This window comes from Ranitomeya variabilis, chromosome 8, assembly GCF_051348905.1.
Source record: "Ranitomeya variabilis isolate aRanVar5 chromosome 8, aRanVar5.hap1, whole genome shotgun sequence".
NCBI classification, from domain to species: domain Eukaryota; kingdom Metazoa; phylum Chordata; class Amphibia; order Anura; family Dendrobatidae; genus Ranitomeya; species Ranitomeya variabilis.
The window spans coordinates 103984058-104002463 of record NC_135239.1 but is presented as its reverse complement, the minus strand read 5'-3'; the positions used below and the strand labels follow the sequence as shown (position 1 = coordinate 104002463).

At 42.9% G+C, this 18406-nt stretch overlaps 1 protein-coding gene across 1 annotated transcript in view; it reads right to left on the bottom strand.

Moving 5' to 3' along the window:
* Positions 1-15524: 15524 nt before the first annotated feature.
* The window catches only part of APOBEC4 (apolipoprotein B mRNA editing enzyme catalytic polypeptide like 4), a 29159-nt gene continuing 26277 nt past the window's right edge, over positions 15525-18406 (bottom strand). The window contains exon 2 of the mRNA XM_077278632.1: positions 15525-16999. Coding sequence (XP_077134747.1) covers positions 15858-16943 — 1086 coding nt within the window. The 5' untranslated portion in view covers positions 16944-16999 and the 3' untranslated portion in view covers positions 15525-15857. The remainder of the gene's footprint in view (positions 17000-18406) is intronic.

Sequence of the window (18406 nt, the reverse complement as noted above, 5' to 3'; positions counted from 1 at the left end):
CTACAACAAGGATACCATCCACTGGAAATAGATGAGCAGATCCACAGGGCTACAAGGATCCCAATAAACAGCCTCCTGGATTACAAACTTAGAGATGATAACAACAGGGTACCTCTTGTGGTCACATACAACCCCCACATGAGCATCCTAAGGAAAATTGGTGCTGATCTCCAACCCATATTCCACAGAGACCCCTAATTGAAAGACATATTCCCAGAACTACCACTTCTCTCCTATAAACAGCCCCCTAACTTAAGGAATCTGCTTGTCAGACGTGTCCTCTCATCACCATCAGTGACTGGCATATTCCCATGTAACAATAAAAAATGCAAAACTTGTACCCACATATTACCAACAAATGTAGTCCACGTACCAAACACAAATCAGGACTATAAGGTCATGGACTCTTTTTCATGTACATCCTCCAACGTGGTGTACATGATACAATGTACGAGATGCCCTGGAAGTATCTATATTGGGGAAACTATGCAAAGACTACAAACTAGGATGAATCTACACAGACACACAATCAGGAATGAAATGGACACTCCTGTGGGAAAACATTTCTCTGGACCTGGACACAGTATGACAGACTTAAAAGTCTTAATACTAAAAGGTAATTTTAAGGACCACAGGGAAAGAAAAATTTGGGAATTCAAACTAATGAAAATGTTCAATTCTTTAACACTAGGACTCAATTTAACACCTGGATTTATGAGTCACTACATAGATACAATTCACACCTCCACCAGATGGACTCCAGATAACTAAGAACATTATTCCCACTGCATCTCCTTTTGTAAGAGAATGACTAATTTGATTTCCTTGCCTTATCTATGGACTCATCACACTTCTCACCCCCCAAAAAATGTTCTACTGTAGAATTCTTTAAATGTTGTGCTTTCTTCTTATTAATCTATTTGTAATCTTGCCTGAAGTAGGAGCCACTGTGCTCTGAAAGCTTGCAAACGTATTATTTTCTGGTTAGCCAATAAAGGTGTCTCTCCCAGAATACTTTTGTCGTCATTGGGCAGAAAAGTATTCACATCGACCCCACCTTAAAAGAACAATCATCCATCACACATCTGTTTTGGGGGGTTAGCACACAAACATGGCACATGGCAGAGGTAATAACCTTAACCCCTTCATGACCCAGCCTATTTTGGCCTTAATGACTTGGCCGTTTTTTGCAATTCTGACCAGTGTCCCTTTATGAGGTAATAACTCTGGAACGCTTCAACAGATCCTAGCGATTCTGAGATTGTTTTCTCGTGACATATTTGGCTTCATGATAGTGGTAAATTTAGGTCGATAATTTCTGAGTTTATTTGTGAAAAAAACAGAAATTTGGCGAAAATTTAGAAAATTTCGCAATTTTCACATTTTGAATTTTTATTCTGTTAAACCAGAGAGTTATGTGACACAAAATAGTTAATAAATAACATTTCCCACATGTCTACTTTACATCAGCACAATTTTGGAAACAAATTTTTTTTTGCTAGGAAGTTATAAGGGTTAAAATTTGACCAGTAATTTCTCATTTTTACAACAAAATTTACAAAACCATTTTTTTTAGGGACCACCTCACATTTGAAGTCAGTTTGAGGGTTCTATATGGCTGAAAATACCCAAAAGTGACACCATTCTAAAAACTGCACCCCTCAAGGTGCTCAAAACCATATTCAAGAAGTTTATTAACCCTTCAGGTGTTTCACAGCAGCAGAAGCAACATGGAAGTAAAAAATGAACATTTAACTTTTTAGTCACAAAAATGATTTTTTAGCAACAATTTTTTTTATTTTCCCAAGGGTAAAAGGAGAAACTGGACCACGAACGTTGTTGTCCAATTTGTCCTGAGTACGCTGATACCTCATATGTGGGGGTAAACCACTGTTTGGGTGCACGGCAGGGCTCGGAAGGGAAGGAGCACCATTTGACTTTTTGAATGAAAAATTGGCTCCAATCTTTAGCGGACCCCATGTCGCGTTTGGAGAGCCCCTGTGTGCCTAAACATTGGAGCTCCCCCACAAGTGACCCCATTTTGGAAACTAGACCCCCCAAGGAACTTATCTAGTAGCATAGTGAGCACTTTAAACCCCCAGGTGCTTCACAAATTGATCCGTAAAAATGAAAAAGTACTTTTTTTTCACAAAAAAATTATTTTAGCCTCAAGTTTTTCATTTTCAGATGGGCAACAGGATAAAATGGATCCTAACATTTGTTGGGCAATTTCTCCTGAGTACGCCAATACCTCATATGTGGGGGTAAACCACTGTTTGGGTGCACGGCAAGGCTCGGAAGGGAAGGCGCGCCATTTGACTTTTTGAATGGAAAATTAGCTCCAATCGTTAGCGGACACCATGTCGTGTTTGGAGAGCCCCTGTGTGCCTAAACATTGGAGCTCCCCTACACGTGACCCCATTTTGGAAACTAGACCCCCCAAGGAACTTATCTAGATGCATAGTGAGCACTTAAAACCCCCAGGTGCTTCACAGAAGGTAATAACGCAGAGCCGTGAAAATAAAAAATAATTTTTCTTTCCTCAAAAATGATTTTTAGCCTGGAATTTTTTATTTTCCCAAGGGTAATAGGAGAAATTGGACCCCAAATGTTGTTGTCCAGTTTGTCTTGAGCACGATGATACCCAATATGTGTGGGTAAACCACTGTTTGGGTGCACGGCAGGGCTCGGAAGGGAAGGCACGCCATTTGGCTTTTTGAATGGGAAATTAGCTCCAATCATTAGCGGACACCATGTCGCGTTTGGAGAGCCCCTGTGTGCCTAAAAATTGGAGCTCCCCCAAAAGTGACCCCATTTTGGAAACTAGACCTCCCAAGGAACTAATCTAGATGTGTGGTGAGCACTTTGAACCCCCAAGTGCTTCACAGAAGTTTATAACGCAGAGCCATGAAAATAAAAAAAAAATTCTTATCTCAAAAATGTTTTTTTAGCCCACAATTTTTTATTTTCCCAAGGATAACAGGAGAAATTGGACCCCAAAAGTTGTTGTCCAGTTTCTCCTGAGTACGCTGATACCCCATATGTGGGGGTAAACCACTGTTTTGGCACACGTCGGGGTTCGGAAGGGAAGTAGTGATGTTTTGAAATGCAGACTTTGATGGAATGCTCTGCGGGCATCACGTTGCGTTTGCAGAGCCCCTGATGTGTCTAAGCAGTAGGAACTCCCCACAATTGACCCCATTTTGGAAACTATACCCCCAAGGGAACTTATCTAGATGTGTGGTGAGCACTTTGAACCCCCAAGTGCTTCACAGAAGTTTATAACGCAGAGCCGTGAAAATAATGTGTTTTCTTTCCTCAAAAATATTTTTTTAGCCCAGAATTTTTTTATTTTCCCAAGGGTAACAGGAGAAATTTGACCCAAAACGTTGTTGTCCAGTTTCTCCTGAGTACGATGATACCCTATATGTGGGTGTAAACCACTGTTTGGGCACATGCCGGGGTTCGGAAGGGAAGTAGTGACGTTTTGGAATGCAGACTTTGATGGAATGGTCTGTGGGCATCATGTTACGTTTGCAGAGCCCCTGATGTGCCTAAACAGTAGAAACCCCCCACAAGTGACCCCATTTTGGAAACTAGACCCCCCAAGGAACTTATCTAGGTGTGTGGTGAGCACGTTCAACCCCCAAGTGCTTCACAGAAGTTTACAACGCAGAGCTGTGAAAATAAAAAATCATTTTTCTTTCCTCAAAAAAGATGTTTTAGCAAGCAATTTTTTATTTTCACAAGGGTAATAGGAGAAATTGGACCCCAATATTTGTTGCCCAGTTTGTTGTAAGTATGCTGATACCCCATATGTGGGGGTAAACCACTGTTTGGGCGCACGTCAGGGCTCGGAAGGGAAGTAGTGACATTTGAAATGCAGACTTTGATGGAATGGTCTGCGGGCGTCACGTTGCATTTGCAGAGCCCCTGATGTGCCTAATCAGTAGAAACACCCCACAAGTGACCCCATTTTGGAAACTAGACCCCCCAAGGAACTTATCTAGATGTGTGGTGAGCACTTTCAACCCCCAAGTGCTTCACAGAAGTTTATAACGCAGAGCCGTGAAAATAAAAAATAATTGTTCTTTCCTCAAAAATTATGTTTTAGCAAGTAATTTTTCATTTTTGCAAGGGTAACAGGAGAAATTGGACCCCAATAGTTGTTGCCCAGTTTGTCCTGAGTACGCTGGTACCCTATATGTGGGGGTAAACCACTGTTTGTGCGCACGTCGGGGCATGGAAGGGAGGGAGCACCATTTGACTTTTTGAACGCAAGATTGGCTGGAATCAATGGTGGCGCCATGTTGCGTTTGGAGACCCCTGATGTGCCTAAACAGTGAAAACCCCTCAATTCTAACTTCAACACTAACCCCAACACACCCCTAACCCTAATCCAAACTGTAGCCATAACCCTAATCACAACCCTAACCCCAACACACCCCTAACCACAACCCTAACCCCAACACACCCGTAACCCTAGTCCCAACCCTAACCCTAATCCCAACCCTAACCCTAATCCCAACCCTAACCACAACTGTAACCCCAACACACCCTTAACCCTATCCGTAACCCTAACCACAAGCCTAATCTTAACCCTATTTCCAACCCTAGCCCTAATTCCAACCCTAACTCTAATTCCAACCCTAACCCTAAGGCTATGTGCCCACGTTGCGGATTCATGTGAGATTTTTCCGCACAATTTTTTAAAAATCCGCAGGTAAAAGGCACTGCGTTTTACCTGCGGATTTAAAGCGGATTTCCAGTGTTTTTTTGTGTGGATTTCACCTGCGGATTCCTATTGAGGAACAGGTGTAAAACACTGCGGAATCCGCACAAAATTGACATGGTGCGGAAAATACAATGCAGCGTTTCCGCACGGTATTTTCCGCACCATGGGCACAGCAGATTTGGTTTTCCATAGGTCTACATGGTACTGTAAACCTGATGGAAAACTGCTACGAATTCGCAGCGGCCAATCCGCTGGGGATCCGTGGCCAATCCGCTGCGGATCCGCGGCCAATCCGCTGCGGATCCGCAGCCAAATCCGCACTGTGTGCACATACCCTAACCCTAACCCTATCCCTAACCCTAGTTCTAACCCTAACCCTAGTGGAAAAAGAAAAAAAAATATTTTCTTTTTTTATTATTGTCCCTACCTATGGGGGTGATAAAGGGGGGGGTTATTTACTATTTTTTTTATTTTGATCACTGTGATAGGTTATATCTCAGTGATCAAAATATACCTGGAACGAATCTGCCGGCCGGCAGATTCGGCGGGCGCACTGCGCATGCGCCCGCCATTTTGGAAGATGGCGGCGCCCATGGAGAAGACGGACGGACACCGGGAGGCCCGGTAAGTATGAGGGGGGAGATCTGAGCATGGGGGGTGGATCGGAGGATGGGGGGGTGGCATCGGAGCACGGGGGGAGCGGGCAGGAGGACGGGGGAGCAGGCAGGACGACAGAGGGGAGCGGAGCACCGGACGGAGGACCGGGGAGGAGATCGGTGGTGGGGGGGGGGTACATAAGTGTTTCCAGCCATGGCCGATGATATTGCAGCATCGGCCATGGCTGGATTGTAATATTTCACCAGTTTTTTAGGTGAAATATTACAAATCGCTCTGATTGGCAGTTTCACTTTCAACAGCCAATCAGAGCGATCGTAGCCACGGGGGGTGAAGCCACCCCCCCTGGGCTGAAGTACCACTCCCCCTGTCCCTGCAGATCGGGTGAAATTGGAGTTATCCCTTTCACCCGATCTGCAGGGACGCGATCATTCCATGACGCCACATAGGTGTCATGGGTCGGATTGGCACAGGTTTTCATGACGCCTACGTGGCGTCATGGGTCGGGAAGGGGTTAAAGACCAATACAAACATGAACATAAAATTTATAACAAATATTTATAAGAATAAGGATACAACCAGGAATTTAAAGCATAATATATATATACTGTATATATATATATATATATATATATACAAAAAAAAAACAGCAATATATCAATGGATACATATACTAAACTCAAATTAATCATAAATAAATAAAGAGAATCAGAGTTTTTTTCATATATAAAAAATTGTAATTTTTATTGTTACATATAGTATTAACAATTAATCATTATATTACGTACAAAAGACAATCTGTCCATATGGAAAGGAAGATGATCCAACTAGGTGATAAATCCAGTGAAAAATGCTACAACACAGGACTGACTATATATGCGGCTTCTAGCTAATTACCAACAGCCCTATAGGCATAATCTAAACCAGTCTTTTCTGAATAAGAGCGATAACACCTGATATGTGTCAATAATAATTGCGTTATAAAAATAATTGCACTAATTCAATGACTTATAGGTGTCGCATCATATTCAGAGTGAGATTACACATATAGATATGAAAAAAATAGGGGTTAATTACCCATAATATCACAATGTCAGATCTGGGAGCGCTTGATGAAAGCGCTACAACGCAAAACTGACTATATGTTATCACTTCTAGCAAATTGCCAAAGAAGTCCTATCAACATATATAAGGTAATCCTATTTATGAGTATTTGATCCCTCTGGCAAACAAGACTTAATACTTGGTGGCAAAACACTTGTTGGCAAGCACAGCAGTCAGACTTTTTTTGGTGGTTGACTATGAGGTTTGCGCACGTCAGGCGGAATTTCTTCCACTACTCTTTGCAGATTATCTCTAAATTATTAAGATTTTGAGGCTGTTGCTTGGCAACTCAGAGCTTCAACTCCCTCCATCAGTTTTCTATGGGATTAAGGTCTGGAGACTGGCTAGGCCACTCAATGACCTTAATGTGCTTCTTTTTGAGTCACTCCTTTGTTGCCTTGGCTGTATGTTTTGGGTCATTGTCTTGCTGAAAGACCCAGCCATGACCCATTTTAATGTCCTGGAGTAAGGAACGAGGTTGTCACTCAGGATTTACACTACATGGCTCCATCTATTCTCCCATTGATGCAGTGAAGTAGTCCTGTGCCCTTAGCAGAGAAACACCCCCAAAACATAATGTTTCCACCTCCATGCTTGACAGTTGGGATGGTGTTCTTTGGGTCATAGGCAGCATTTCTCTTCCTCCAAACATGGTGACTTCAGTTAATGCCAAACACCTCAATTTTTGTTGTCTCATCTGACCACAGAACTTTCTCTCAATCACTCAGAGAATCATCCAGGTGTTCATTGGCAAACTTCAGATGAGCCTGCACATGTGACTTTTTGAGCAGGGGGACCTAGCGGGCACTGCAGGATTTCAAACCTTTAAAGCATAATGTATTACCAATGTTTTTCTTGGTAACTGTGGTTCCAGCTGCCTTGAGATCATTAACACGTTTCTCTCGTGTAGTTTTAGGCTGATCTCTCACCATCCTCATGATCAAGGATACCCCACGAGGTGAGATTTTGCATGGTGCCCCAGATCGATGTCGATTGACAGTCATTTTGTTTTTCTTCCATTTTCTTACTATTGCACATTAGTCTCCTTCTCACCCAGTGTCTTACTTCTGGTTATGTAGCCTATTCCAGCTTTCTGCAGGTCTATGATCTTGTCCCTGACATCCTTATGAAGCTATTTGGTCTTGCCCAGGTTGTAGAGGTTAGAGTCTGACTGATTGAGTCTGTGGACAGGAGTCTTTTATAAAGGTGACTATGTAAGACAGCTGTCTTTAACCCCTTCATGACCGTGGGATTTTCCGTTTTTCCGTTTTCGTTTTTCACTCCCCTCCTTCCCAAAGCCATAACTTTTTTATTTTTCCGTCAATTTGGCCATGTGAGGGCTTATTTTTTGCGGGATGAGTTGTACTTTTGAAAGACATCATTGGTTTTACCATGTCATGTACTAGAAAACGGGAAAAAAATTCCAAGTGCGGTGAAATTGCAAAAAAAGTGCAATCCCACACTGGTTTTTTGCTTGGGTTTTTTGCTAGGTTAACTAAATGCTAAAACTGACCTGCCATTATGATTCTCCAGGTCATTACGAGTTCATAGACACCTAGCATGACTAGGTTATTTTTTACCTAAGTGGTGAAAAAAATTCCAAACTTTGCTAAAAAAAAAACAAAAAACAAACAAAATTGCGCCATTTTCCGATACCCGTAGCGTCTCCATTTTTCGTGATCTGGGGTCAGGTAAGGGCTTATTTTTTGCGTGCCGAGCTGGCGTTTTTAATGATACCATTTCGGTGCAGATACGTTCTTTTGATCGCCCGTTATTGCATTTTAATGCAATGTCGCGGCGACAAAAAAAACGTAATTCTGGAGTTTCAATTTTTTTTCTCATTACGCCGTTTAGCGATCAGGTTAATGCTTTTTTTATTGATAGATCTGGCGATTCTGAACGCGGCGATACCAAATATGTGTATGTTTGATTTTTTTTTATTGATTTATTTTGATTGGGGCGAAAGGGGGGTGATTTAAACTTTTATGTTTTTTTTATTTTTTTCACATTTTTTTTAACTTTTTTTTTCACTTTTGCCATGCTTCAATAGCCTCCATGGGAGGCTAGAAGCAGGCACAACCCGATCGGCTGTGCTATGTAGCAGCGATCATAAGATCGCTGCTACACAGCAAAATTGCAGGTGTGCTGTGAGCGCCGACCACAGGGTGGCGCTCACAGCTGCCGGCAATCTGTAACCATAGAGGTCTCAAGGACTTCTATGGTTACCATTCAGAAGCATCGCCGACCCCCGATCATGTGACGGGGGTCGGCGATGACGTCATATCCGGCCGCCCGGCCGGATGCGGTAGTTAAATGCCGCTGTCTGCGTTTGACAGCGGCATTTAACTAGTTAATAGGTGCGGGCAGATCGCGATTCTGCCCGCGCCTATTGCGGGCACATGTCAGCTGTTCAAAACAGCTGACATGTCCCGGCTTTGATGCGGGCTCACCGCGGAGCCCTGAATCAAAGCAGGGGACCTGACGTCGGACGTACTATCCCGTCCGACGTCAGGAAGGGGTTAATACAGGTAACGAGTTGATTAGGAGCGTCTAACTGGTCTGTAGGAGCCAGAACTCTTAATGGTTTGTAAGGGATCAAATATTTATTTCTCATTGCAAAATGCAAATAAATTTATATAATTTATACAATGTGATTTTCTGGATTTTATTTTTGATATTCTATCTCAGTCTTAAAATTAACCTATTCTTAAAATTATAGACTGTTCTGTCATGATCTCTGCAGGCAGAGATCATAGCAAGCCTATAGAGGGACAAGCTCTCGGAAGATGGAACTATACTGACCATGAACTAAGCCTGCCGCGCAACTAGAAATAGCCAGGTAGCATTTCCTATTTATAGCTAGATGCCCAGCTCTGGCCTAAGACCTAAATAGCTAGCAGAGGGAAATATAAGACCTGGCTCACCTCTAGAGAAATATTCCAAAGAAGACAGTAGCCCCCCACATATAATGACGGTGAGTTCAGATGAAACAACAAACGCAGCAGGAAAATAGTCTTAGCAAATTTGAGGTCCGCTTACTAGATAGCAGAAGACAGATAGTATACTTTCATGGTCAGCAGAAAAATACTAACAAAACACCATCCAGAGATTACCTTAAACTCTGGCATTAACTCATAACGCCAGAGTAGCAATCCCTGATCGACGAGAGCTTTCCAGACACAGTAACAAAACTTCAGCTGCGAACTGGAACAAATAGGCAAAACAAAACATGGACAAAAGTCCAACTTATCAGTAGTTGTCTAGAAGCAGGAACAAGCACTGAGAGGCATCAGATAACATTGTTGACCGGCAAGAAACCACCAGAGAAATGAGCTTAAATAGCGACACCCACTACTGATGGAATCAGGTGAAACAGGAAAGAGGATGACAAGTCCAATTCCACAAGCGGCCACCGGGGGAGCCCAGAATCCAAATTCACAACAGTACCCCCCCCTCAAGGAGGGGGCACCGAACCCTCACCAGATCCACCAGGGCGACCAGGATGAGCCCTATGGAAGGCACGAACAAGATCAGAAGCATGAACATCAGATGCATTGACCCAAGAATTATCCTCCTGGCCGTAACCCTTCCAGTTGACCAGATACTGGAGTTTCCGTCTGGAAACACGAGAGTCCAAAATTTTCTCCACAACGTACTCCAACTCACCCTCAACCAACACCGGAGCAGGAGGCTCAAGAGAAGGTACAACAGGTACCTCATACCTGCGCAATAACGACCGATGAAAAACGTTATGAATGGAAAAGGACGCAGGGAGGTCCAAACGGAAAGAAACAGGATTAAGAATCTCCAATATTCTATAAGGGCCGATGAACCGAGGTTTAAACTTAGGAGAAGAGACCCTCATAGGGACAAAACGAGAAGACAACCACACTAAATCTCCAACACAAAGCCGAGAACCAACACGACGATGACGGTTGGCAAAACGCTGAGTCTTCTCCTGTGACAACTTCAAATTGTCCATAACCTGCCCCCAGATGTGATGCAATCTCTCCACCACCGCATCCACTCCAGGACAATCCGAGGATTCCACCTGACCGGAGGAAAATCGAGGGTGAAACCCCGAATTACAGAAAAACGGGGACACCAAGGTGGAAGAACTGGCCCGATTATTGAGGGCGAACTCTGCCAATGGCAAAAAAGCAACCCAATCATCCTGGTCAGCAGAGACAAAACACCTCAGATATGTCTCAAGGGTCTGATTAGTCCGCTCGGTCTGGCCATTAGTCTGAGGGTGAAAAGCAGATGAAAAAGACAAATCTATGCCCATCCTAGCACAGAATGCCCGCCAAAATCTAGACACAAATTGGGTACCTCTGTCAGAAACAATATTCTCAGGAATACCGTGCAATCGGACAACATTCTGAAAAAACAGAGGAACCAACTCAGAAGAAGAAGGCAACTTGGGCAGAGGAACCAAATGGACCATTTTAGAGAAACGGTCACAGACCACCCAGATGACAGACATCTTCTGGGAAATAGGCAGATCTGAAATAAAATCCATCGAGATGTGTGTCCAAGGCCTCTTAGGAATAGGCAAGGGCAACAGCAGTCCGCTAGCCCGAGAACTACAAGACTTGGCCCGAGCACAAACGTCACATGACTGCACAAAGACTCGCACATCTCGTGACAGAGAAGGCCACCAGAAGGATCTTGCCACCAAATCCCTGGTACCAAAAATTCCGGGATGACCTGCCAATGCAGAAGAATGTACCTCAGAGATGACTCTGCTGGTCCAATCATCCGGAACAAACAGTCTATCAGGCGGACAACGATCCGGTCTATCCGCCTGAAACTCTTGCAAGGACCGCCGCAGATCAGGAGAAACGGCCGACAAAATTACTCCCTCCCTAAGGATACCTGTGGGTTCAGAATTACCAGGAGAGTCCGGGTCAAAACTCCTAGAAAGGGCATCTGCCTTAACATTCTTAGAACCCGGTAGGTATGACACCACAAAATTAAAGCGAGAAAAAAAATAAAGACCAGCGCGCCTGTCTAGGATTCAGGCGTCTGGCAGTCTCAAGATAAATCAAATTTTTGTGGTCAGTCAATACCACCACCTGATGCCTAGCCCCCTCGAGCCAATGGCGCCACTCCTCAAACGCCCACTTCATGGCCAAAAGCTCCCGATTCCCAACATCATAATTCCGCTCTGCGGGCGAAAATTTGCGAGAAAAGAAGGCACAAGGCCTAATGACGGAGCAGTCGGAACCTTTCTGCGACAACACTGCCCCAGCTCCGATCTCCGAAGCGTCAACCTCAACCTGAAAAGGCAGATTCACATCAGGCTGACGCAACACAGGGGCAGAGGCAAAACGGCGCTTAAGCTCCTGAAAGGCCTCTACAGCATGAGGGGACCAATTAGCAACATCAGCGCCTTGTCTGGTCAAATCAGTCAGTGGTTTAACGACATCCGAAAAACCAGCAATAAATCGGCGGTAAAAGTTGGCAAAGCCCAAAAATCTCTGAAGACCCTTAAGAGAGGAGGGCTGAGTCCAGTCACAAATAGCTTGCACCTTGACGGGATCCATCTCAATGGAAGAGGGAGAAAAAATATACCCCAAAAAGGAAATTTTCTGGACCCCAAAAACGCACTTAGACCCCTTCACACATAAAGAATTAGACCGCAGAACCTGAAAAACTCTCCTGACCTGCTGGACATGAGAGTCCCAGTCATCAGAAAAAATCAGAATATCATCCAGATATATTATCATAAATTTATCCAGAAAATCGCGGAAAATATCATGCATAAAAGACTGGAAAACTGAAGGGGCATTAGAAAGACCAAAAGGCATGACCAAATACTCAAAGTGGCCCTCGGGCGTATTAAATGCGGTCTTCCACTCATCCCCCTGCCTGATCCGCACCAAATTATACGCCCCACGAAGATCAATTTTAGAGAACCACTTAGCACCCTCTATACGAGCAAACAAATCAGTAAGCAATGGCAATGGGTATTGATACTTAACAGTGATCTTATTCAGAAGCCGATAATCAATACATGGTCTCAAAGAGCCGTCTTTTTTTGAGACAAAGAAAAACCCAGCTCCCAAGGGAGAAGAAGATGGACGAATATGTCCCTTTTCCAAAGACTCCTTTATATATTCCCGCATAGCAGCATGTTCCGGCACAGACAAATTAAACAAACGACCCTTTGGATATTTACAACCCGGTATCAAATCTATGGCACAATCGCACTCACGGTGCGGAGGTAACGACCCAAGCTTGGGTTCGTCAAAGACGTCTTGATAATCAGAGAGGAACTCAGGGACTTCAGAGGGAATGGACGACGAAATAGAAACCAAAGGTACGTCCCCATGAATACCCTTACATCCCCAGCTCAACACAGACATAGCTCTCCAGTCCAAGACTGGGTTGTGAGACTGCAACCATGGCAATCCCAGTACCAAATCGTCATGTAAATTATACAGCACCAGGAAACGAATAATCTCCTGGTGATCCGGATTGATACGCATGGTTACTTGTGTCCAGTATTGTGGTTTATTATTAGCCAATGGGGTGGAGTCAATCCCCTTCAGAGGAATAAGAGTCTCCAAAGGCTCTAAATCAAAACCACAACGATTGGCAAAGGACCAATCCATAAGACTCAGAGCGGCGCCAGAGTCAATATAGGCGTCCGTGGCAATGGATGACAAAGAGCAAATCAGGGTTACAGACAAAATAAACTTAGACTGAATGGTGCCAATGGAAACAGACTTATCAAGCTTCTTTGTACGCCTAGAGCATGCCGATATAACATGAGTAGAATCCCCACAATAGAAACACAATCCATTCTTCCGTCTAAAATTCTGTCGCTCACTCCTGGACAGAATTCTATCACACTGCATACTTTCTGGCGTCTTTTCCATAGACACCGCCAGATGGTGCATCGGTTTGCGCTCCCGCAGACGCCTATCAATCTGAATAGCCATTGTCATGGACTCATTCAGACCTGCAGGCAAAGGGAACCCCACCATAACATCCTTAACGGCATCAGAGAGACCTTCTCTGAAAGTTGCCGCCAAGGCGCACTCATTCCACTGAGTAAGCACAGACCATTTACGGAATTTTTGGCAGAAAACTTCAGCTTCGTCTTGCCCCTGAGATAGTGCCATCAAAGTTTTTTCTGCCTGAAGTTCCAAATGAGGTTCCTCATAAAGCAAGCCCAAGGCCAGAAAAAACGCATCCACATCGCGTAACGCAGGATCCCCTGCTGGCAATGAGAAGGCCCAATCTTGAGGGTCACCCCTGAGCAAGGAAATCACAATCCTAACCTGCTGAGCAGGGTCTCCAGCTGAACGAGACTTCAGGGACAAATAAAGCTTACAATTATTTCGGAAATTCTAGAAGCTAGCTCTATTCCCTGTGAAGAACTCCGGCAAAGGAATTCTCGGCTCAGATACCGGAGCATGTACTACAAAATCTTGTAAATTTTGTACTTTCGTGATGAGATTATTCAAACCCGCAGTTACACTCTGGAGATCCATTATTGTCAGGTGCACACAGAGCATACAGAGATTAGGAGGAGAGAGAGAAAAAAGACTGCAGCAAGGCAGACTGGAGGAAAAAAAAAAAAAAAATTCCAGCAGACTTCTTATAACTCTCCTTTCTCAACCTGGGTCTTTAACACTTTAGTGGGCCGGTCAAACTGTCATGATCTCTGCAGGCAGAGATCATAGCAAGCCTATAGAGGGACAAGCTCTCGGAAGATGGAACTATACTGACCATGAACTAAGCCTGCCGCGCAACTAGAAATAGCCAGGTAGCATTTCCTATTTATAGCTAGATGCCCAGCTCTGGCCTAAGACCTAAATAGCTAGCAGAGGGAAATATAAGACCTGGCTCACCTCTAGAGAAATATTCCAAAGAAGACAGTAGCCCCCCACATATAATGACGGTGAGTTCAGATGAAACAACAAACGCAGCAGGAAAATAGTCTTAGCAAATTTGAGGTCCGCTTACTAGATAGCAGAAGACAGATAGTATACTTTCATGGTCAGCAGAAAAATACTAACAAAACACCATCCAGAGATTACCTTAAACTCTGGCATTAACTCATAACGCCAGAGTAGCAATCCCTGATCGACGAGAGCTTTCCAGACACAGTAACAAAACTTCAGCTGCGAACTGGAACAAATAGGCAAAACAAAACATGGACAAAAGTCCAACTTATCAGTAGTTGTCTAGAAGCAGGAACAAGCACTGAGAGGCATCAGATAACATTGTTGACCGGCAAGAAACCACCAGAGAAATGAGCTTAAATAGCGACACCCACTACTGATGGAATCAGGTGAAACAGGAAAGAGGATGACAAGTCCAATTCCACAAGCGGCCACCGGGGGAGCCCAGAATCCAAATTCACAACACTGTTCATGTCTTTATCAGTGGGCAAAATTACAAAATCAGCAAGGGATCAAACACTTATTTTCCCCAATGTATATACAGCAGTCTCAGTGTCTCCTATGTGATGTAGATACAGCAGAGTCTTAGCGTTTAGCATGTGATGTATTCAGCAGTCACAGAGTACCCTATGTGATGTATATAAAGCAGTCTCAGTGTCTCCTATGTGATTTATATACTGCAGTTTCTTTGTCTCCTATATGATGTATACATCAGTCCATACACTGCTTTAGTTCTATAAATGTTACAAGACCAGTGATGAATTTTTCCACTTTGAGAAGATCTACAGCATACTACACATCTGTATTCGGAACAACATAGTGCTGTGAGCAGTACATTGCAAACAATATCGCAAAGAGTGGTCTGCACATCAGACTAATGCAAACCTCTAAAAGCAGTTGCGAGTAGTGACATCATCACTACCATATAACATTGTGATATGGTACTGATATACTGCCTCACCATAGAAAAGCAGGTCCAGCTATCACATTAGGAGTGAGTTATTTAAATGCTTATCCAAATGAAGCAGGATTATTTATATTTTGATAATTTGGTATGGCCCACAAATGATGGTATAAATATCAAAAATGTTCGCCATTCCTGCTTTGTATATAAGTTCCTGAGTGAAAACAACCATTGTTAAAGCAGTTGTCTAAAGCATACAAAAATATTTTTATTTTATTTCAGATGCATTGGAGTGGTTAAGTTTTACATACCCAAAGATTAAACAAGCTAGCACTGCATCGCTGTATCTGGCCACTGCAATAATGTAATGTGAAAGAAATTAAAAGACAGAAAACTTGCCAGACTATCACCCTCTATATGCCCAAAACATGGGAACGTAAGCAGAAAACCCTTTAACAATTTTAGGTCTATGATGAAAAACTTCCTATTGTAAAATCATATTCATTATTTTATTTCCTGCATGTTATTGTGCATGTATAAAATAAATAATTATCTTGTGCAGACTGACTTAGCATAACTCTTAGCGCTTGAGTTTTTTCACAGAATCTGCATTATTTTTCCTTCTGTTCCTTTTTGCTTCTTTATCCTTTCCTTTTACCACTTGCTCAGTAATTATAACTTCATTTATTTTTCTTGCATTTGGTACAGTGTTTCTTGAGTTTATTTCTTCACCCATATCCATTGGCATGTTTAGATGTCGGACAATTTGTTTGGGTCTGGAAACGACTTCTTTTGGACCATGTGTTGCAGGTATGAAGGGCATGTGTGGTAAAAACATAGGATAGTGCTGAAAGATGCTATTTTGTTGCTGATTTGGATTAATCTTATCTCTTGGGTACACTGGAAAATGTTTAGTTTCTTGAGGTTGAGAAATTGAAGGAGAGTCAACAAAATAAGGCTTAATCTCAGTGATAAAGTGAATCATGTGTGCGTTATAACTATCAGCTGAAGCCCTAGCAGGCAGAATGGGCTGTTCCATGGTGCTCTGCGGAACCTCTTTCACAAAGGAATATAGAACAGTTTTCCAAACTCCATCGCTCAGTGGATTCAGCGTTACTCTCGGCCAGTGACCAGCAAGACTTTTTAAAGCTTCTTTGTTCCAAAAAGAAGCAGGGAACTCTTCTGCAACATGGTACATCTGTGAGAAATAGATATCTAAGCGCATCTCTGGATACCTCATTATTAAATCATACATTTTACTGATGCAACAATGTCCAAACTCATTGCAAGGAGTAAAGTTTGTGTAAAGAGTTAAGTAGCCAACTGGGTAATGCTGGTAGAGGAAAACATCTAGATATCCATTTTTTTCAAACAACATGGACTCTGCATGAATGTTAGAATGAGTGCAGTTTGTAGCCTGGCCTTTCTGTATGACGGCTCCATTAAATGCTTTTATTTCGTAAAATATCAGCTGTATATTTTCTGGCATTGTTGGTCCATATGGAAAGCCAAATGCCTTGTAGAACTCTCCATAAGTAACCCGGGACTCCTCTCCTGTTCTTACATGATACGGACATTTCACACAATTGTTGTTTGCATAGAGCCAGTAATACGGCTTTATTAATGTGCCATTACATGCAGAGAATTCCTGAAAAATGGTTTCCATGTACAGATTAAAAAAGGTATAGGCTCCAGGCTTTGTTCATCAACCATGAAGTTTTCCTGCAAGAAAATAATATATTTATTTTCATTATGAATTGTCACTTAACTGTAAAAAAAATAAACCAAATATGATCTCATTAGTTCCATTAAATGTTAATATATTAGAATAAAGTATTAATGTATTACTTAGTTCTCCTTTACAAATTCAAAACATTAACAGAAACATTAATTTTGCCAAGCTAGTTATTTATTATACTGAGAGTGTAGAGACGGTGGAGATTTGGCCTTGGACCAGAAGAGAATGAGTACTTGCTCTCATTCTATAAAAGTATTTGAGGTCTATTTCTCTTAACTTTGAAAACCCCTTAAAGCTGGCAATACAAATAATATACAAACTATGTGGAATCCAGCACTCTCAAAAAAGAGCTAGTTTTTATTGAATTCAAGAAATAATGTATGAAATATAACGTTTCGGTCTAGATGGCCTTCATTAGATAAACACTAATAGCATATAATTTCATAAATGTCTGAAAATCAGATTCTGGCTGCCCAAATTTCAAATAGCAGCCCGTGTGCTTGGATCCAGGAATGCCTGGTGCAATATCGCAGTTGCGACGGCCTTCGCACTGGTTGCCAGCCCAGAATTCCAGTGAGAAAAATGGCCTTCGTAACTGGGACTTTACCTATGGTAATGGTCATGACAGCTGAAGTTGTTTCCCCCTTTCCAATTTTTATTGGGCCCTTTGCGCATCCCCCTTCTAGACTGCAGAGGTACTGCAGCCGTTCGAGGGTCCTACACCCTCAACCTGGGACTGGATCTCGGCCAGTAAGGGAAGATGCCGGTAAGGCACTGTGGGCCTGCCTCATGGGCTGAGGTGAGGAAAAGGACTGTGTCCCCATCCCATGGACTGATGCAGGACAGATGGACTGTGTCCTTGCCATATGGACCAATGTTTGGGGGACAGGGAATGGATAACTCGATGTTCCATCCTGGTTGAAGTTGTGCCCATGGTGAAAAGGGCTACCCTTACAGGAATGGACGGTGTTGCTGAGTTAAGGGCCATTATTTCTTAACTTTAAACTAACTCGATAGACTGATGTTGGGTTAGCACAACAGTAACCTGGACTCAGAAGGACATAAGTTCTATGGTCCTAACCGAGAGGAGAGGCTAATATTGAGTGAAACAAGACATAAGTAATGTGCAGGAGGATAATTCAGAGACTTCGGTGCTAAATGGTCTTGACTGGTGAGAACTTTTAAATTCTAAGTACAGTGCCGGCGTTAGAACATTTTGGTGTATTATAGGCTCTGTATCGTCAAAGATGACCATCATTAAAGGAGGGGGAAATGTAAGGATATTGACATGCTGGCCCATTTCCTCCGTGAAGAAGTAAATTTTATTGTGTATTATGTTGTGTTGTAATGACACCGATGATGTCACTGGTGCAGCTTACGGGGTTGCTATC